This window comes from Vigna unguiculata, chromosome 1 (genome assembly GCF_037176805.1).
Source record: "Vigna unguiculata cultivar grain cowpea cultivar isolate G323 ecotype 2 chromosome 1, ASM3717680v1, whole genome shotgun sequence".
Lineage (NCBI taxonomy): Eukaryota > Viridiplantae > Streptophyta > Magnoliopsida > Fabales > Fabaceae > Vigna > Vigna unguiculata.
In genome coordinates, this window is record NC_140792.1 from 14,369,832 (window position 1) to 14,393,082 (window position 23,251).

Sequence of the window (23,251 nt, forward strand, 5' to 3'; positions counted from 1 at the left end):
CGCGGTGGGAAATAAAGTACTCAATTTCCTGGATGCATATTCCAGTTACAATCAAATCCCCATGGTCGCATCCGACATGAACAAGACCGCCTTCATCACAGACGATGCCAATTATTTTTACAGAGTTATGCCTTTTGACCTCAAAAACGCCGGAGCAACCTACCAACAGTTGATGGATATAGTTTTCAGTCATTTGATGGGACAATGTGTCGAAGTATACGTCGATGACATGGTTGCCAAATCTCCAAGCCATCACCAACACGCGCAGGACATCTCAGCAGTCTTCTCCGCAATACGCCAATACAACCTCTACCTCAACCCCGACAAGTGTGTATTCGGCATCGACCGCGGTAAATTCCTCGGATTCATGCTAGCCCAACGCGGCATAGAGGCCAACCCTGAAAAATGCGAAGCAATTATCGAAATGCGTAGTCCCACCAACATCAAAGAAGTCCAACGCCTCATAGGCCGCCTTACAGCCATTTCCCGTTTCCTGCCCAAACTAGCTGAACAAACCCAACCCATAATACAACTCCTCAAAAAATCTGCCAGGTTCACGTGGATTGACAACTGCGAACAAATTTTCCAAAAGCTGAAAACCACCCTTACCTCACCACCTATCCTCCACAAGCTGGATACTCATCAACCCTTACTGGTTTACATCACAACCACCGATCACACAGTCAGCGTCGCGCTTGTTCAAGATGTAGGCGGCACACAGCATCGTGTTTGCTTTGTCAGCAGAACACTGCAAGATCCTGAAACCAGATACCAAATGGTGGAAAAGTTGGCCTTATCCTTGGTACACGCAGCTCGCCACCTGCGCCCATACTTCCAAAACCACAGCATCACCGTCAAAACTGATTACCCAATCCAAAAGATATTGCAAAAACCAGACCTAGCAGGACGAATGTCGTCATGGACCGTTGAGTTGTCCGAATTTAACATTCGTTACGAACCCCATGGCCCCATAAAAGCCCAATGCCTCCTAGACTTCGTTAATGACCTCCAACAGACACCCACAGAGGACCAGTGGACACTTCATGTAGATGGTTCTTCAAATCCCAAAGGTGTTGGCGTTCGCATCGTGTTAGAAGGCCCCAACGATATCCTCATTGAGAAGATGACATCAAGTGGATTACAATGTGAATTTTGTGTTGTCCACTTTAAGTGGATTAAAGGTGAAAGTGGGTGGATTAAGAGTAAAGTTTGTTAAACTTTGTGAGTGATTTGATGGATGTGAAAGATTAAAAATTATATTTAAATCAAAGAAAAAAAAGGTTACCAAATTGTACTTTATTTTATAAATAATTAAAAATTATCATTATATAAGTTTGATTTATCGTAGAAAAAAATATGAAAATGTATAAATAAAAGTAACATATTTTAATAAAAGAATATTTAAAAGATAATGTAATAAAAAAATTTATAATTAAAAATTAATTTTTAAACCTTATTTTATAACAATTTTTAAATTTTCGTTATTTTTAAATCGTTTTCCTAATTATGCTAAAAGATAAATTGCCGACATTATTGTAATCTTGATATCACCCTTAAACCATTGCATAACAGACATGATTGAAAAATAAAAGAATTTCCCTCTTCCTTCCCCTCTCTTTTCCTCATCGTTGATTGGAGGGAGAGAGATAGGATGAATTCAAGTGGATTAGAGTGTGAAGCTTGTCTTCTTCACTTTAAGGGGATTAAAGGAGAAAGTGAGTGGATTTAGAGTAAAGTTTGTTGTAGTTTGTGAGTGATTTGATGGATGTGATAGATTAAAAATTATATTTAAATCATAAAAAAACAAGATTAACAAATATTACTTTATTTTAAAAATAATTAAAAATTATCATTACATAAGTTTAATTTATCGTAGAAAAAAATATGAAAATGTATAACTGAAAGTAACATATTTTAATAAAAAAATATTTAAAAGATAATGTAATAAAAAATTTTATAACTAAAAATTAATTTTTAAATCTTATTTTATATTAATTTTCAAATTTTCGTTAGTAATTATTTTTGTAAAAATAATATGAAAAGTCATACTTTTACATCATGTTCATAATTAAGCTGAAAAATAAATTGCGGAAATAATTGTAATCTTGATATCACCCTCAAACAAAGACATAATAGAGATGATTTAAAATTAGAAGAATTTCACTCTTCCTTCCCGTCTCTCCCTCAAGGTTGATTAGATGGAGAGGGAGAGGATGACATCAAGTGGATTACAGTGTGAAGTGTGTGTTGTTCAGTTTAAATGGATTAAAGGTGAAAATGGGTGGATTAAGAGTAAAGTTTGTTAAAGTTTGTGAGTGATTTGATGGATGTGATAGATTAAAAATTATATTAAAATCAAAGAAAAACAAGATTACCAAATTGTACTTTATTTTAAAAATAATTAAAAATTATCAATATATAAGTTTGATTTATCGTAGAAAAAATAAGAAAATGTATGAATGAAAGTAACGTATTTTAATAAAAAAATATTTAAAGATAATGTAATAAAAAAATTTATAATTGAAAATTACTTTTTAAACCTTATTTTATAACAATTTTAAAATTTTCGTGATTAATTATTTTTGTAAAAATAATTTGAAAAGTCATATTTTTACATCATTTTCATAATTAAGCTGAAAAATAAATTACGGATATAATTGTAGTCTTGATATCATTCTAAAACCTAGATATAAGAGAAATTTAAAAATAGAAAAATTTCCCTATTCCTTCCTCTCTCTCTGTAACATCCTTAAAGAATATTACTGATTTTTACTAAATAACGTATAAAATATCAATTAAAAAAAATACCTTATTTAATAGGATACCATTTCCCAAAAACATGGGAAAATTAAAACCAAAAATAGTAACCATAACATAGTTCGAATGTACACAACCATTCTATACAAAAGTTACTAAAGTTCAGCATAAATAAATTGTACATCAAAATCAACAAAAATAAAGTTTGCTTTCAAAAGCCCAAGTAGCCCATGCTCTCCGTCTCTAAGTATCTCCTGGCTCACCTGTCAAATCATCTACTCCCGGATAACAAATTATCCGATCATCGCCACACACACACAGATAGGGTGAGCTATGCACAATATATAAACATATACATGAATTAAATATGTCACCCATCCCAAAATAACATAACTTAACATTTCATGATTTTCAAATTACCCAACCATAATCTCATAGTCCATCATGAGGCATAAACATGAACTAGGTCTTAGGCCTTCACTATGCTCCCACGAAACTAACTCATTCGTGGTCCAACCCTATGAGCCTATCTCGCTCATAGTCTTGCCCTACAGACTCCTCGTTTGTAGTAAAACATCCAAGTCTTCTCGACTTGGACCCTCGCCCAATAGTAGCCGACGGGAACATAGCAGTTCCATGCCCATCGTGCACCCGACACATGTAATCACCATACTAAGGACTCCTCGCCCATTAGTAGCCGACAACAACTCAACCAGTTCCATGCCCATCATGTGTCCTACCATCAAGCACATCCCAGACCCCTATTGGACTTAGTCCTTCAAGCCCAAACACCACACCACATGCATATACATCCTATACTTAGGATAAAGCAGCCAAATCACACACATAAGCACTCACAAACATGGAATTTCGCATAAACTCGCTTAAGCTAGGGACTCTCGCCCAAGCTAACCCTCAGTCTCGCTTGGGCTAGCTCACCTCATCTGAGCGACCTCATAACAGTAGCATCAACACATCATCTCGCTTAAGCGAGATCCTTTCGCTTGGGCGAGTCACACCTTCGCCCAAAACAACACAAACCTCGCCTAGACGACTATTCGACAAAACACACATGAATACGCTTTGAGAACTCGCTTAGACGAGCCACTCTCGCCTAGACGAGAGTGTTAGTCGCTCAAAACTCAAAACCTCCCGCCTGGGCGAGATATCGCGCTCAAAACTCTCAGGTTTCCTCGCGACCTCGCTTAGGCGAGTGCCTCTCGTTTAAGCGGGAGACCATGTCGCTCAACCCTTTTCCTGGTCGCCCAGGCGAGAACCACGAACCAGGACCCAATGTGAGACTCTGCAACTCTCTCTTAGGCAAGGTGCACCCGCTTGGGCGAGACTTGTAGGTTTTCGCGTCTGTTCACGCACTCAAATCACCCACCTTTTCCCAATTCGCACAACCAACAATACCAAAACACAATTAACACATTACCAAGCACAAATAATGTTCACAGTCATCAGAACAGGTCCTATATCATCCATTTAAAATATCCCACTCGAGATTGAATCATCTATAACCATTCCATACCAAAACCCTCATTATAACCAATATAAGCATAAAGGCTTTGCACCCCAAATGTCAAGCCAACCAATTCACAATTACAGTACATACCACACGAATTCCATGACAACAACCTATCCAATCCATACACCTAAATAAAAACACGAGAATTAAGATCAGCTCCTCTAACTTGTAATTTTGGAATGAGATTGAGACAAAGAGGAAGTTCCTTGTTCACCAATACCTTGCTTCAGCCCTTTGCACACCCAATTCAACCTCTCACTCTCCAATTTCGCTCTCTTCTCAAGCTATCACAAAACAATTGCAGAAACCCTTCTTTCTACCTAAAATTTGCCTTTTATAAGTGTCTTTAAAATGGGTTTTAAAAATAAAACGAAATTGGGCTTTATTGTGGTTTTAATTCCCCTTCAAGGTTTAATTATTTAGTGGTTTTCCAACCCTCTTGGCTGCCCCATTCTGCTAGGTTCTCTCTACCTTTCCACATTCATCCCAAGCTAAGTTTAGTAAAAATAAAGGTTAAGTTTCGTCTACCTTTAAAGGTTTGAGCTCGTGACCCTCCACTCATAATGCTAAGCACAACCATTATGCCAATTCACATTTGGTGATACCTTCCACTCAATAATAGTTTACATTATCAATTCCATACTCATACATATTATTAAAATTAATAATAAAACAACAACACATAATTGACATACATAGGACACAAACCCAAGTCCTCTCACACAAACAAAGTGCTCTCAACCACTTGAGCTAGTGCTTTCTACCCACATTTATTAATTAATTAATTATTTAATTAATTAATTTTCGCGGGTCTTACAATTCCCACACCTTTAAAAGTTTTCGTCCTAAAAAATAAGACTTACCAGCAAAGAGGTGAGGATAAGACTTCCTGACGAGGTCCTCCATCTCCCATGTCATCTCCTGGGTTGCCTCGTCCCAGAGGACCTTCACAGTCTGAATCTCCTTCCCTCTGAGTTGTTTGACTTGAGAATCTAGAATTCTCACTGGTCTAACTCCCAAAGTTAGATTCTCACGCACCTGTACATCATCCTACTCCAGCACATGAGTAGGATTTGCCACGTACTTCCTCAACTATGATACGTGGAAAACATTGTGCAGGTTTGCCAAGTGAGGTGGCATTGCAATCTCGTATGCCACCGGTCCAATTCGCCTCGAATTCTGATATGGATCGATGAATCGAGGAGTCAACTTCCTCGACTTCAATGTTCTCCCAATACCTGCTGTAGGTGTAACCCTGAGGAACACGTGGTCACCAGCCTCAAACTCGAGTGGCCTCCTCCTCTTATCCACATAGGATTTCTACCGACTCTGAGTTGAACGCATCTGATCCTGTATTACCCTTACCTTCTCAGTGGTCTGTTGTAAGAACTCTGGACTAAGTACCACAAAGGTGTCCAACATCTCCTGCCATACAAGGCCTCGTAAGGTGCCATCCCAATGTTGCAATGGTAGCTATTATTATAAGTGAACTCCACCAACGGTAGCACATCACTCCACGTCCCGAGGTGATCTAGAACACATGTTCTCAATAAGTCCTCCAGAGACTGTATGGTTCTCTCAGACTGGCCATCAGTCTGAGGATGGTATGCCGAGCTCATTCTCAACTGAGTGTCCAAGGTGTTCTACAACGACTGCTAGAACCTCGAGGTAAATCTCGGATCTCTATCTGATATGATACTCACAGGCACACCATGTAATCTGACTATTTCCCTATGATGAATGCGTATTTTTGCCCTCATTCAATGTTTAATTCTGGGTATTTAATTGAATTTGTGTGCTTAAAGAGTGATTTAATTGATAATTTTAATAATTAGGCTGTTTGAGCTTGTGTGATCAAAATGTCTTAAAAAGTGATTTTTAGTTGCATAAATTATTTCTAGGATATTTTAACGTTTGTTGATGCAGCTGAAGTTAACATTAAGCTTATTCAAGGTGGGAAAATAAATTGATTGAAATTACAAAACACTTTTAAATAAGGCTAAAATCAGCAAGTTTTGGATAAATCACTTTTATACCCCATATATTACTTATACACTCCCCTGTTTCCAAATGGGGCTCACAAAACCTACTTCTGCACCCTTGCCTTTGTCTATTTGCACCCCTTTTTCCACTCATAAAATATATGCACTCAGATGCTGCCATGTGGCAATCCTCAACTCTTAAAATTGGCCAACCAGCACATGCCACGTGGGCTTAATCTCCACTAAACAATTTGAGCCAATAACATGTTGCCACGTCATCATCTTCATCTCCACACAACCAGAAACCCTAGCCTCCATCTTCACCATGTTTCCGCAGCTGGGAGCACCAGCATCACCGGTGGGCGCCGCCTGCATCAAGTTCGGCCAACACAGTTTAGTCTTCTTCTTCCCGCACCAGCAGCCATGGTAGCTCCCATCCATTCTTCATCATCAATGCACAACCTTTTAGCCAGAAATACCACAACAGCCATTGATGGAGAACGAACCACCATTCGCGCACCTACAACCACCGCAACAGCGCCCAACGTTGTGAATCTGCACTGCTTTCCATCTCCACACGAATCTGCACCGCACCACCATCATCGCACCACCGTGAACGACGCACCAACTGCAGCAGTTTGCACCTACACCATTCGCGTCCACCGTTCATCGTCCTCACCATAGTTTCGTCAACCTCCATTGCTCCATCCTTCCTCACGCTCGCGAGAAACCAGCAACAGTGTTCACCCTTCACGCATCCACCTGCACCTTCGAGTCAGAAAGCGTGAACCAGAGGAGAAGAGAAGCGTCGACACCATCACTACCGCGAGTTCATGTTCCATCGTGCCAGCACCTGCAACGCACAACAACACCACCGCGCCGGAGCAGCCACCGTTGTCGACAGCCGCGCAACTAAGGGAGAAACATGGAGGCAGAAACCCTAATTCTGGAGAGACTCTGTGCACCACGTGTCAGCCTCTGATTGCATAGTCAAACTGGTCAAATCTGATCAATTGGTCAATGGAGCAGCAAAGTTGGTCAAATCTGGTCAAAAGGTCAAAGACTGGTCAAAGGAGAGGGGTTTAACTGTAAATATTCATATTTTTGGATCTCTCTGCAAAATTGGACTATAGAATTGAAAATGGGCTATTTAGAAAATTAATACAAATATTATTTGGTGATAATTTATCATATATCTTGAAATAATTAATTTATTTAATTATATCATAAATTATTAACCAACTATATTTGTTAAATAGTCTATATCTCTCCAAATATCTTTAAATATTTATCTTTATCTTTATTTTAAAAGATATTTGAGAGGTTTTAGCAACAGAAAAGCCCAGTCCAATTCCTATATAAAGAGACCAAGGGAGAAGTAGAAAGACAAGTTCGAGACTTCGGAATTTTGGAACCCTTAGGGGTGCCTAATTTCGTTTCCTTTCTCTCTCTTTTCTTCTCTCTATTCTTCTTTTGTATTCCATGGATTTCTAAATTTCTTGGGTTGATTCCATTGTAATTTCTTAATTGGATTCTGAGGTTAGATCAATTAATTTCTTTGTTCTTTTTATTATTGTTGAGGTTTTAATTCATCTATGTCTTTTATCTTTGAATCACGTAAAAAGTAATGATTTTAAATCTATATGCATGTTGATCATATGAGTTCAAGGGTTTTTAAATTTAATTGAGCTTTACTTTGATTTTATTTAGAAACTTTCATGTGATTGAATGAGTTTTTACCAATAATTGAGACTTTACTTTGATTAAAGGTATTTACTCTAACTAAAATTAATTGAGACTTTACTTTTATTAATTAAGCTTTTTATTTGGTGAGAAGATAAAAGAATAGACATGATTAGGCATAGTAAAATTTGATTGAGACTGTACTTTGGTTGAATTTACTATGGATAATCTAAAAGTTCTCACTTTTAATTGAGACTGTACTTTGGTTAAAAGTGAGAACGCCAACAAATTAATTGAGACTTTACATTGATTAATTTGTAAATCTATAACAATAATTAATTGAGCAATAATTTTTAGATAACCGATGATGAATCTATTTTGAAAAAGCAATGGAATCAATCTATTTTCTTTACTATTATTTTTATTTCTTTTTATCTTTTAAATTTTATTTCTATCTTTGTGTATCTTAATCCCCTATATTTTTTATCTTATTTGACTAACTCTTGTATAGTTTTATAAGAACTAATTTGTTAAAAATCAATTCCGTGTTCGTTGGGAGACGACTTTGGGTTACTTTACCCTTTCTATTTTGTTGACTACTTTCTTAAAAATACTGAAATTGTTATAGATAAGTAGTATTAATTTGATCGCGTCAACGACAACGTTATCACCCTGACATACAGCTCTGCCAGTTTATCAAGAGACATATTCTGATTAATGGGTAGAAAGTGTGCGCACTTCGTCAATCTATCCACTATTACCCATATGGAATCATGCCCCCTCATTGACCTTGGTAGATGCGTAACAAAATCCATGGAAATATTGTCCCATTTCCACTGAGGAATATCAAGAGGCTCCAACATACCACTTGGTCGTTGGTGCTCGATCTTCGCTTTTTGGCACACTAAGCAAGATGCTACATCATCTGCCACTTCAATTTTCATGCCAGTCCACCAGAAAGTCGCCTTCAAGTCCTTATACATCTTAGTCATACCTGGATGTATGCTAAGATGACTCTTATTCCCTTCATCCAAGAGCATCTTCCTCAATACCTGACTGTTGGGTACACACACCTTCTCTCTGAACCGTAGGATACCATCTCTACCCATCCTGAAGTCCTTTCTCTTCTCTGTGCCCAACTCACTAATGATATGCTGCAGTTCCTGATCCTTACCTTATTCTACCCGAACCTCATCCAGAAACTCATTAGTGATCCTCAACATGCTGCACCGTATGTGACCTGCCTCCATATCTAACCCCATATTCATATCTCACAACTTCTCGATCAACTCCAACTCCTTACTCATCATGGCCGACACATGAGCTTTCTTCCTATTCAGAGCGTTTGCTACGACATTAGCCTTACCAGGGTGGTATAACAGCTCAAAGTCGTAATCCTTCAAATATTCCATCTAGCGCCTCTACCTCATAATAAATTCTTTATGATCAAACAAGTATTTTAAACTCTTGTGATCACTGAATACCTGAAATTGTGCCCCATACAAGTAGTGCCTCCATGTTTTGAGAGCAAAAACCACTGCCACTAATTTCAAGTCGTGTGTAGGATAGTTTTTCTCATGGACCTACAGCTGACGAGATGCGTAAGCAATAAGCCGTTTGTCCTGCATCAACACATAACCTAGACCCTGGTATGAAGCATCACAGTACACCTCAAACGTCTTGGTGGTGTCAAGAATAGCTAGTATTGGTGCAATGGTCAATCTCTTCTTCATGTCCTCAAAATAGACCTCACACTCGTCTGTCCAAGAGAAAGGCTAATACTTTCTAGTGAGTTGAGTCAACGGACTCACTATCTTGGAGAACCCTTCCACAAACCGCCTGTAATAACCCGCTAGACCCAATAAGCTTCTCACCTCAATAACTGTCTGCGGTCTCTCCCACTTCACCACTGTCTCAATCTTCGCCGGGTCCACCGCTATGCCTTGGGCTAAGATTACATGGCCTAAGAACTGTACCTCATCCAGCCAAAACTCACACTTCGATAGCTTCCCATACAATTAATGCTCTCTGAGAATTTCCAGCACCAATCTCAAATGATCTGCGTGTACATCCCAACTTTCAGAGTATATCAGTATGTCATCAATGAACACGACAACAAAGTGATCCAAGTACGGTCGGAATATTCTGTTCATGTAGTCCACGAAAATGGAAGGAGCATTTGTCACCCCGAACGACATCACTACATACTCGTAATGGTTGTATTGTGACCTGAACGCCATTTTCTGCACATCCTCCGGTTTGACTAAGATCTGATGATATCCAGACCTCAAGTCAATCTTAGAGAACACTGCGGCTCCCCTCAGCTGATCCAGTAGGTCGTCTATTCTAAGCAGTGGATACTTATTCTTTATAGTCAGCTTATTCAACTGACGGTAATCAACACACAACCTCGAACTACCGTCCTTTTTCTTTACTAATAGTACTGGTGCTCCCCAAGGTGATGCACTCGGCTAGATGAACTTCTTCTCAAACAAGTCTTCTATTTGCTTCTTCAACTCAGCCAATTCTGCGGGTGCCATTCTATAAGGCGCCATGGATACTGGGCCAGCTCCAGGGATAAGATCGATGGTGAAATCTACATCCTTGCTTGGTGGCAACTCTGGTATTTCATCTAGAAACACATCTACATACTCCTCCACTACTAGAATCACACTAATCTTCTCGGCGGTGTTATTCTTCTCTACATGAGCCACTATCATAAAATAGGTGGCTCCGGCTTCTACTTCATTTATCACCCTCTTAGCCTAGATTAGCTCCAATCCTTCATGTTTTGGAATACCAAACTGCGCCGTCCATCCCCAAGATTACATCCAGTCCCTCCTAAGGCAAGCACACCAAGTTCACCTTGAATCTGCGACCTGCCACTTCCATTGAACACCCAACACAGACTGAACTGGTAGCCACTTGACTTGAGGAGGGAGTTGAAACGAGAAACTCACACCCCAAATCACGTTTCACCAATTTCAATCTCCCCACACACGCATTAGAAATGAATGAATGTGTTGCTCCAAAATTGAACAACACCAAAACTAACTGACCCAACATTAAACATGGCTCAAGGATAAGATTACCTAATTTAGTCGCCTCGGTGGAGGTCAAAGTAAAGACCCTGTCGGCCACTCTAGCTCTCTCTGCTGGCGTTGCTGCTGCTTCTTAACACTCAAACTCTTCTTTTCTGGGCAACTATTGGCGAAATGTCCTTGTTTGTCGCATATAAAGCACTTGCGACAGTCGCCTGACCCTCCTACTCCACCTGCCAGCTGAGGACAATTCCTCTTCAGATGAGGTCCACCACACTGGTAGCAAGAGGGACCCTAGGATGTCTGTGGTCTGCTATAAGGCCTTTTCATCTGCCTAGCTTCAGTGACATTTTTCTGATGTCTGCTTACAACGGGACCAGAGCCCTTCTCAAGGTGCTCCGCACTCTTGGCCTGTTCCACCAAAAGGAAATCTTCTCTCTCTCAAAGGTGTTACCAACCTCTTTAGCTCAATTCTGAGTCCTCGCTCAAACTTTAAACATTTCCACTCCTCGGTGATGTTCTGTGAGGAATACCTCGCCAAGTGCTCAAATTTGTTAACATACTCCTGCACTGTCATGTCTCCTTGTTGCATTGCCAAGAATTCAGCCTCCTTGTCCTGTCTTGCTGTATCTGGAAAGTACTTCTCCAGGAAATGAGTCCTGAAGTTGGCCCAAGACACTAGCTCTTCCCTAGTCCCCATCTGTTGTTGCATGCCTGCCCACCAATATTCAACATCCTCATTCATTAGGTATGTAGCGAACAACAGCTTATACTCATCTTCGTAGTTCATCACTTTGAAGATCTTCTCACATTTGCGAAGCCATGCATCTACTTCATCAGGGGAGGCCTTACTAGTGAACTCTGATGGCTTGTGGCGCAAGAAATCCTCCACAATCGGCACCCTGACTAGTGCAATGGCTGTTATGGACTACGCTGCGATAGGTACCTGCATCGCATCCACCATCCGGTGGATGGCCTCAACGATGTCATCAGCACCACTACTCCTCCTCCTCCTATTAGAAGCCATAGCTTGGATACGCCACATTACAAGTGTTAAAAATCAGTCGCTTAGTCAAACAAAACCACACACATCTTTTCAACATTCAACACAAACATGCAACAAACAATCACATTGATAAGCTCACTCCCCACTAGCCCCAAAATATTTAAAAATCTTTTCAAAACTTTTGCTCTGATACCAATTGTAACATCCCTAAAGAATATTACTGGTTTTTAATAAATAACATATAAAATAACAATTAAAAAAATACCTCATTTAATAGGATACCGTTTCCCAAAAACATGGGAAAATTAAAACCAAAAATAGTAACCATAACATAGTTCGAATGTACACAATCGTTCTATACAAAAGTTACTAAAGTTCAGCATAAATAAATTTTACATCAAAATCAACAAAAATAAAGTTTGCTTTCAAAACCCCAAGTAGCCCATGCTCTCCGTCTCTAAGTATCTCCTGGCTCACCTGTCAAATCATCTGCTGCCGGATAACAAATTATCTGATCATCGCCACACACACAGATAGGGTGAGCTATTCACAATATATAAACATATACATGAATTAAATATGTCACCCATCCCAAAATAACATAACTTAACATTTCATGATTTTCAAATTACCCAACCATAACCTCACAGTCCATCATGAGGCATAAACATGAACTAGGTCTTGGGACTTCACTATGCTCCCACGAAACTAACTCATTCGTGGTCCAACCCTATGAGCCTATCCCGCTCATAGTCCTGCCCTACAGACTCCTCGTTTGTAGTAAAACATCCAAGTCTTCTCGACTTTGACCCTCGCCCAATAGTAGTTCCTTGCCCATCGTGCGCCCAACACATGTAATCACCATACTAAGGACTCCTCACCCATTAGTAGCCGACGGGAACTCAACTAGTTCCATGCCCATCATGTGTCCTACCATCAAGCACATCCCAGATTACATCATTTTCATGATTAAGCTGAAAAATAAATTGCGGACATAACTGTAATCTTGATATCACCCTCAAACAAGGACATAACAAAGATGATTTTAAAATAGAAGAATATCCCTCTTCCTTCACCTCTTTCTCCCTCAAGGTTGGTTGGAGAGGGAGAAGATGACATCAAGTGGATTATAATGTGAAGTTTGTGTTGTTCACTTTAAGTAGAGTAAAGGTGAAAGTGGGTGGATTAAGAGTAAAGTTTGTGAAAGTTTGTGAGTTATTTGATGGATGTGATAGATTAAAAATTATATTTAAATAATAAAAAAACAAGATTACCCAATTGTACTTTATTTTAAAAATAATTAAAAATTATCATTATATAAGTTTGATTTATCGTAGAAAAAATATGAAAATGTATAAATGAAAGTAACATACTTTAATAAAAAAATATTTAAAAGATAATGTAATAAAAAAATTTATAATTAAAATCACTTTTCAAAACCTTATTTTATAACAATTTTCAAATTTTCGTTATTAATTATTTTTGTAAAAATAATTTGAAAAGTCATATTTTTACATCATGTTCATAATTAAGCTGAAAAATAAATTGCAGACATAATTGTAATCTTAATATCACCCTCAAACCAAGACATAACAGAGATGATTTAAAAATAGAAGAATTTCCCTCTTGCTTCCCCTCTCTCTCCCTCAAGGTTGATCGGATGGAGAGGGAGACATTACAAAAAAAAGTGACCATTTGTGACGGTTAAAATTACAAGTTTTAGCGGTTAAAAATCGCCACAAATGAAATTTTTGACGGTTTAATAAACCGTCAAAATTACGTATGTCAAAAACAGTTTTTGACAAAAAAAATTAACTGCTGGTATTGCTGTCAAAAAAGTAAAAAGAAATTATTAAATATATGTGAAAGAATTTCCACATGGGTAGTGTCAATGAAAGAAGCTTGGATTACTTGCTCTTTACAAATATTTATCTTCCTAATCAAAATTATGTTCTCTTTTCTCCATAAAAAAGTGATCAAGATTTTTCATTAATTCTATCATTAACTACACCAAAAAACACTACAAAATCCCATATACCTATAGTCAGTAAGCAAGGAAATAATTCTATACTTATTTGCCATGCAAAGGGAACAATAACGTTCACCAGACCTTTCTGATGTCTGGAAATGAAATAAATTCTAAAAAAGAAAAAAGAAGTTAGTATATAAAATTGTAGAAAAAAAGAAGAAATGATGAATCTACAGATATGATAAGCAATGACAACCGAAATAAAAAAAGAACAAATGTCAATCTACATTCTAATCCGTGCAAATTATTTCAAGGAAAATTGTAATTGGTAAAAAGCATAAAAGAACTAAAATCAATCATAGAAATGCATTAAAGCTAAAAACAAATTCAAGAATAGAAAATTTAACCACGTTATACTCAACATGTACCTTTAAAATGTTAAAACAATCATCCTTGTATGACTTTGGAACCTTTGGCCAACTATCAAAGTTAATGGGAACATTGTTTGAATCTGTAGCAATACGACCACATGCTGAAGAAAGAAGTGAAGCTACTTCTCCATAGGCTCGTAACTGTCTATCAAATGGCACAATTATACGTTCACCACGAGGCATCTCAAATACACCTGGCTTCGTCAACTGAATTTTTTTTGTATTTCCCTGCTCATTTTTCAAATGGTGACATAATTAATAAGAAATTTTTTTAAAAATTATAAATTCTTATTTATAAGTAGAATAAAACTTAAAATTACCTATAACATGTACAGTCCATACTATACTCGACTCACGTCCTGCATGTGCTTCTTGAGTAGTATCCACTAGAGGTGGAACACGTGGATGTGAGGTAGGAGCAATAGGAGGAGGAATATGTGGATGTGGAGTAGGAGCTATAAGAGAAGGAACATGTGGATGGTTCGACATAGAAGGAATATGTGGTTGTTGAGTAGGAGGTATAGGTGGAGCAATATATGGTTGTGGAGGTATAGGACACACAAGAGGATGAACAGGTGGTTCTTGAGTAGATGCAGTTTTTTAAAGACGTTTGGTTTTAGGAGCCATGATTATTTAAACTAGAGTACAATTCTAAAGTACTACAAATGAAGTTGAACAAGAGAAATTATAATAAAGTAGCAAAGGATTTCTGTCATTTTGTTCAAACAGAGTCAATCAGTATAGCTTGTTTGTAGTTTGGTTAGTTTAACATGATCATATTAAGCAACAATACACGATTCTATGAAAAAAAAATCTATTTTTCAGCATATGCCATGTCGTAATATTCAATCACAACCACCAATAAAAGAAAAAAAGGCTCTCTATAAAGTGCCCAACCAACTTAGAAATTCATCAAATATTCATGACAAGTTAAATAAATCACCTTTCAAATTTCAGTAGCATCAATAAAAAACAAAAGTAATCTATTTCATAGTCACTACTGTATAACGAATACCCTAAACCCTTTCAAATTCCCAAAATTATAGTTGATTAAAATATATAATGAAAAGAAAAAAGAAAGAAAGAAAAGGTACCAATTTAAGAACCTAAACAACAAAAGAAGAGAAATAACTTACCATGATACTTTTACTAATTATTCAAACATACTTGTATCTCCTTGAAGGAAGGTTTCAACATGATTTGTAATAACAAATTCATTATCTATATCATCCCTTGCCAATGTTATTGCCTCAGTTTCACTTGTAAATAAATTGTTCAAATCTTGCTCATGGTATGACTCACTTTCAAATATAATATCTTCATCAATGTCTCCCATATCATACAAATCCCTTGGCATCATGTGGACTACAACCTCCATCCCTTATTTACCTCATCACTAACATAATACACCATTTGTGCTTGTGAAGCTTCAATATATGGGTCATGCTCTTCAAGTTCACCTGTATGAATAGATTGAGAAAATTTTACCAAAGTGAATTTCCAAGCATCCTTTCTAAATCCTCTAGAACGTGTAGTATCAGCCCATTTGCATCTAAAGAGGACAACTCTAAGAAAACCATAATAGTTAAGCTCAATTATGTCTTCTAACTTCCCATAGTATGGCAAATTCGTTAGCCTCAAATTTTCATCATTATTGCTTGTAACACATGTTGTGTTTGAAGTTAGAAAAACTTCGTTATTTTATGTTTGTAAACCTTCATCCCGCCTTATTGTTCTAAACTTGTACCCGTTGATATTATATGCAGAATATCTTTTTGCAATTGGCATTGGGCCTCTTGCTAGATACTTTAATTCATCTAGAATTACATCTGTATTGTCTGGATTTGTAACCTATATCAGAAATCATATTAGTCATAAAACTAAATCATAAATTACACTAGTATATATTTAAACTTACCCTTTGATGAAACCAATTTACAAATTCTTTACTAACTATCTTTTCTAACTCTGCATTTGAAAGTCTTCGATTTCTTGTCTTTAGGCGATCAAATTACCACTACTTTAGCAACTTCAGTATTGCCAGTTAGTAGTGAACAAAATAGTTAGGGTTAAGATAACCCTGAGTCGTCTCACAACGAATACGGAATTGATCTCAAATATTTGATTCTTAAAAATGCAATTAAAACTAGCAATTATAAAAATAGGGGGTTTTGATATGCAAAGAAAATGACACGGAAGATTGTAAACACAGTAATAGTAAATAGGTCAATTCCACTGCTTTTTCTAAATAAGATTCTTCATTGGTTATCTAGAGATTATTGTTAAATTAATTATTGTTGTTGATTTATGATGAAGGATTATCTTGTTCCTTTTTAAGATTATTGAATATGGTGTGAGTTGATTAAGAAAGCTAAGTGAAATCCCCACTGGACATTAAGATAGCAAGCTATCTAGATGTGAAGGTTCCTTTCACAAAGCTCAAGAGAAGAAGATGATGGATTGATTCAAAACAAAAAGGAAATGGAAAGCACATAAACCATAGAAAACCAAGAACAATTAAAGGAAGAAGAAAACATAAAATGGAAAGGAAAGGAATGGTAAAAATGTGAGAAGCACGCCACTACAAGGCTAAGCTAGAAGCCATGGCAACCTTGAAGATGAGTGGATGTGTGACGCCACTTGCTATGCAAGATAAGGCTTAGAAGTATTCACTCCCAAGGGAGGAAACTCTCAGAAATGGTTGAGACACAAGAGTGTTTTTACTTCAAAATGTTCAACCCTTTTACATGTCTAGGAGCACCCCTTATATAGAAGAGTTTAGGGGCCTCTAAGCAAATAAAAGATACCTAAGGATGTCTCTACAAAAACCTAACCCTAGCTTCTAGAAACTAGGTCAAATAAGGTTACAAAAATGAGAGATAAAAGAGCTAACTATGGTGTGTGCAAGGCTAATTTCGTTCTAGCACAAAAGGAGACAAGGAATGTGTCTCATATGTCTCCAAAAAGTGGTCAAAGTGTGCTAAAAACAAAGGAGACCAAAGGTACATAGGTACACTTGCTTCATGCCTTTTACTTTATGTTTTATGCCTTTGCTTTACTCTCTCCTCCACATCATTTATGCTCCCCAATCACCATGCGCCACCTAGCATTGCTTTCTTACTCCTAATTAACCTACAAAGCAAATAAACATAGATTAGCATGTTGGCTTAAGTCAAGTCAACTATAGTGAACAAGTCAAACCTAGTCAAAGGTCAACAAGTCAACTAAAGTTGATTCAACTAAGTCAACTTAGGGAATCAAAAATAACAAACACAAATGAAAGGGATGAAGGATTAGTGAACTTCCTTTTTAAACATGCTTAGTCTTCTTAAGCATGTACCTTCATCCTTGGTTGGGGTCAATCCTTCATCATCCTCCCCTTCTTGGAGAGAATTTGACCACAAATTCTTTAAGCCTTTGTAGATGGAGCTTGACTTGATTTGGGGGAGGTTTTGCGCCTCCCTTTTATGAGCTCTTGTTCCATCTTTTCTAAGGGTACTACCCCTAGCTTTGGTTAGGCCATCCCTCTTTTCTAGACCACTCTTCTTCTCATGCTTGCGCATTGGGTCTTCCTTTTGAGCCTTGCAAGAGAAGAAAGAATGGTGATGTCCATCTTGCTTTGAAAATATTTTTTTAGAGGCAAGTAACACTTTGGAGGTAACTTGCTCTTTTTCTTTTTCATTTTTTCTCTTATCTTTCACTTTATTTTGGTCCTCATTTGCTTGATTGGGTGAGAGAGGTAGGAGTGTGAACTTCTTGCCTTGGAAGGAGAAAGCATAGGTGTTAGCATGGCCATCATAAAAGACTTTTCTATCAAATTGCCATGGCCTACCTAACAAAATATGAGTTTCTTCCATAGGCACAACATCACATAACACCTCATCTTTAAAATTTCTAATTGAAAAGTTAATGAGGACTTGTTGAGTTACTTTAATGTCTTCTTTCTTAAGCCATGATAGCTTGTAAGGCTTGGCATGAGGGATAGTTTTCAACCCAAACTTGTCCACAACCCTTGTGCTAGCCACATTTACACAACTTCCATTATCTATGAGGAGGGGACATAGTTTGTCTTTGATATGACACCTTGAATGAAAAATGTTTTGTCTTTGAGAAGGGTCAAGTTCCTTGGAAACTTGTCTTAGTTGGTGCCTTATCATTAACAATCCACCATCAAGGGGTTTAATCCTTTCACTTGAAGAAGAAGTGTGGGAAGAAGTACTTTTGGGGGAAGGGGGAGAAGAATGTTCACTCTCTACTTCTTTTTTAAGGTTTAAGGCCATGGTTCTTTTGGTGGGACAATTTGAAGCTATGTGCCCATATCCCAAACACTTAAAACATTTTATAGAACTTGTCCTTGTACCTGGAGAAGAATTAGGAGTTTCATTAGAAGGCCTAGACGAATTAGTCCTAGGAGGTGGGTCTTTGGAACTCTTGAGTGGTGATTTATCATGTTTTCTTTCTTTATCTTTCCAAGTACTAGAATAGTAGTCATTGTATGAACCACTCCTCTTGGCCTCTTTTTTCTTTTGCAATTGAGTTTCAACTTTGATGGACAAATGTAAAACTTTGTCAAGAGAGGAGTACTCATATAACTCTACTAAATCTTGTATGTCCCTCCTTAACCCACTCACAAATCTAGCTACCTTTTCCTCTTCACTTTCAAATTGGAGTCCTACTTTTAGAAGCATGGACTCCATTAACTTGTGATATTCATCCACATACATGGACCCTTGTTGAAGCCTTTGGAGCTTCAAAAGAGTCTCCCTCCTATAGTAGGAAGGAACAAATCTAGCGCGCATCAAATTTTTAAGGTCCCTCCAAGAAGTCGCGAGTGACTCTTGGTTAATATTGTCCATACATAATTGATGCCACCAAGTCATGGCATAATCCTCAAACTCTAAGACTACCAAATCTACTTGCTTTTGATGACTAACTACATGAATGGTAAAAATTTGGTCCACTTTTTGTTCCCACTCAATGTAGATGTTTGGGTCATTTTCTCCTTTGAACTTAGGAATCTTTGGAGTTTGCTTCTCTTGTGATGGTTTGCGCCTAGAATGCCCTCTTTTCCTAGCCTCTCTTTCTTGCTCCTTTGCTTCAAGCCTTTGAATGTGCTCTTGGATTCTTAGGTCACTTTGCTCCTTGTCCTTTCTCAATTGTTCAAAGGCCTCCTTCCTAGACAACTCCAAATCCCGAAGCAATCTCATCAATGTATTGTTTTTGTTTGGTGTAGGTGCATTTGATGAACTTGCCATGATTCCTACAACAAAAACACTCAAATCCGAGACAAAATAAATGGATTAGGGGTTAGACAACATGAAAACCGAGACCAAATCCAACCCAAAATGTAACCTAAGTGTTTAGATCACTCTCCCAAAGTAACAAGGTAAGGCTAGCACTCAAAATCCACCAAAGGAGTGAAGCAAACACTTTTCAAAACTTGTTCAAAACCTTTCAAATGCAATACAAGTGATTCGGCCACAACATCCCAAGAGTTTCAAGAAAAGAAAACTACTAAGACAAAACAAAGAACACCTAGTGACAAGCAAGAAAAGCACAAAAACAAGGAAAGTTAAACTCTAAAGAAGAAAAGTTTGAGACAAAACTTTTAACAAGACTAAAACAATGAAAAGCACTTTTAAGGACTCTATGGAAAGCATTTGAACAAGCCAAGATTATACCTCAAATCATGCATACACCATGAAAGATCATAACCAAGTCAAAACATGGAACTAATTTGCCAATATCACCCAAAATCCAAGTATAAAATTTGGTAGCATAACACCTAGTAAAAATTGCCAAATGGATTCACCAAGCATTGTAAAAGCTCTCGGCCAAACTGTTTTTGGTCTTGAAAACACTTTTTCTTTTCAAAACTAGGTACTTAAAATGATGAGAATGATGTTTTAGGGTGTCTTGAACACTTAGTTCCTTAAAATTAGGTCAAAATCAATTTCAAGGAGCATACAACAACACAAGGCATAGATCTCATGCAATAGTTCAAAAACTTAGAAACAAGAACAAGAAAATTCAAAGAAGCATATGACAAGAGACTCAAGCAAAAGTTAGACACATTTAAAGACTCAACATGACATACACAAAGACACAAACATGAAGCTATCATGCATTTAAACTCATGGATTTGAGGCTCAAAGACTAAGCATCAAAAGACATGTTATCCAACCACATTTAGGAGTAAGAAGAGTAACAAAAACAGTAGCCAAAACTGCCCAACATAACCTGAAAAACGTTGATTCGCGGTGATCTCGGCAGCTCTGACCTTTGCTCATTATTTCAATCATAACTCTCTCCACAGAACTCCAAATGCATTGGTACTTTTTTTGTTAAAAACTAGACTCACAGAGCTTTCTTTTGACATCCAGAACGTAATTTTTGGACCACTGAGCAGGTGCAGTTTAATCTTTTAAAATCGTGAACAGTTTCTGCCAACATTGTTTTTATGTGGACCATTCAAAGATAGCTACACAAGACAAGGTTAGAACATGAAAACACCATATTCAAGGACAACCAAAGCTCTAGATACCAAATGATGAAGGATTATCTTGTTCCCTTTTAAGATTATTGAATATGGTGTGAGTTGATTAAGAAAGCTAAGTGAAATCCCCACTGGACATTAAGATAGCAAGCTATCTAGATGTGAAGGTTCCTTTCACAAAGCTCAAGAGAAAAAGATGATGGATTGATTAAAAACAAAAAGGAAATGGAAAGCACATAAACCATAGAAAACCAAGAACAATTAAAGGAAGAAGAAAACATAAAATGGAAAGGAAAGGAATGGTAAAAATGTGAGAAGCACGCCACTACAAGGCTAGGCTAGAAGCCATGGCAACCTTGAAGATGAGTGGATGTGTGCCGCCACTTGCTATGCAAGATAAGGCTTAGAAGTATTCACTCCCAAGGGAGGAAACTCTCAGAAATGGTTGAGACACAAGAGTGTTTTTACTTCAAAATGTTCAACCCTTTTACATGTCTAGGAGCACCCCTTATATAGAAGAGTTTAGGGGCCTCTAAGCAAATAAAAGATACCTAAGGATGTCTCTACAAAAACCTAACCCTAGCTTCTAGAAACTAGGTCAAATAAGGTTACAAAAATGAGAGATAAAAGAGCTAACTATGGTATATGCAAGGCTAATTTCGTTCTAGCACAAAAGGAGACAAAGAATGTGTCTCATATGTCTCCAAAAAGTGGTCAAAGTGTGCTAAAAACAAAGGAGACCAAAGGTACATAGGTACACTTGCTTCATGCCTTTTACTTTATGTTTTATGCCTTTGCTTTACTCTCTCCTCCACATCATTTATGCTCCCCAATCACCATGCACCACCTAGCATTACTTTCTTACTCCTAATTAACCTACAAAGCAAATAAACATAGATTAGCATGTTGGCTTAAGTCAAGTCAACTATAGTGAACAAGTCAAACCTAGTCAAAGGTCAACAAGTCAACTAAAGTTGATTCAACTAAGTCAACTTAGGGAATCAAAAATAACAAACACAAATGAAAGGGATGAAGCATTAGTGAACTTCCTTTTTAAACATGCTTAGTCTTCTTAAGCATGTACCTTCATCCTTGGTTGGGGTCAATCCTTCATCAATTTACAAATAAATCAATGTAAAGACTCAATTTATTTGTTGGCGTCCTCACTTTTAATCAAAGTACAGTCTCAATTAAAAGTGAGAATTGTTAGATTGTCCATAGTAAATTTAATCAAAGTACAGTCTCAATTAATTTTACTATGCCTAATCATGTCTATTCCTTTGTTTCTTTACCAAATAGAAAACTTAATTAATCAAAGTAAAGTCTTGACTAATTTTAGTTAAAGTAATTACCTCTAATTAAATTAAAGTCTCAATTATTGGCAAAAACTTATTTAATCAAATGAAAGTTTCTAAACAAAATCAAAGTAAAGTCTCAATTTAATTTAAAAACCTTTTAACTCATATGATTAGCATGCATGTAGATTTAAAATCATTATTTTCTATTCAATTAAGAAGCAAAGGACATAGATAAACAAAAACCACAACAATAATCAAAATAACAAAACATATAAATTCATCTAACCTCAGAATCCATTTAAGAAATTACAGTGGAATCAACTGATGAAGGATTATCTTGTTCCTTTTTAAGATTATTGAATATGGTGTGAGTTGATTAAGAAAACCAAGGAAATCCCCACTGGACATTAAGATAGCAAGCTATCTAGATGTGAAGGTTCCTTTCCAAGGTTCTAGAGAGGAGGAGAATGTATCAAACGCATCTTTGCACCTCTCTCCAAAGTCAAATACTACATCCTTTTGCAACAAGTTGGAGAGAGGGTTGGCTATCTTGCTGAAGTCCTTGATAAACCTCCTGTAAAATCCTGCATGTCCAAGAAAAGATCGAACCTCTTTCACAGAAGAGGGGTAAGGCAATTGTGAAATAATATCAATTTTAGCAGGATCTACAGATATACCATTCTTGGAAATAACGTGACCTAAAACTATACCTTGTTCCACCATAAAATGACATTTTTCAAAATTTAGAACAAGGTTAGTTTCTTCACATCTCTCCAAGACTCTAGCAAGATTAGACAAGTAGTGATCAAAAGATGAACCATATACACTAAAATCATCCATAAAAACCTCAATACAATGCTCCAACAAATCTCTAAAAATACTCATCATACATCGCTAAAATGTTCCAAGAGCATTGCAAAGGCCAAATGGCATTTTCCTATAAACATATGTACCGAATGGACAAGTAAAGGTAGTTTTATGTTGATCCTCTGGGGTAATACAAATCTGAAAATACCAGAGAATCCATCAAGAAAACAGTAATGAGACTTACCTGCCA

At 37.1% G+C, this 23,251-nt stretch overlaps 1 protein-coding gene across 1 annotated transcript; it reads right to left on the reverse strand.

The window, feature by feature from the left end:
• Window positions 1-3,940: 3,940 nt before the first annotated feature.
• LOC146888732 (uncharacterized) lies at window positions 3,941-5,907 on the reverse strand. Its single transcript, XM_085666028.1, has 4 exons — window positions 5,654-5,907; window positions 5,414-5,543; window positions 5,152-5,326; window positions 3,941-4,119 (listed from the first exon to the last, which is right to left on the reverse strand). The coding sequence occupies exons 1-4, from the start codon at window positions 5,905-5,907 to the stop codon at window positions 3,941-3,943; spliced, it is 738 nt and encodes a 245-aa protein (XP_085522154.1).
• Between the last annotated feature and the right edge of the window lie 17,344 nt (window positions 5,908-23,251).

Excerpts from the sequence above, each read along its gene's own strand:
- LOC146888732 (XM_085666028.1), bottom strand. The coding sequence starts at position 5,907 with ATGAGCTCGGCATACCATCCTCAGACTGATGGCCAGTCTGAGAGAACC. Across the intron at positions 5,544-5,653 it reads TACAACAGACCACTGAGAAG|GGTTACACCTACAGCAGGTA; the intron begins GTAAGGGTAATA and ends CGTGTTCCTCAG. Across the intron at positions 5,327-5,413 it reads TTGCAATGCCACCTCACTTG|GTGCGTGAGAATCTAACTTT; the intron begins GCAAACCTGCAC and ends GATGATGTACAG.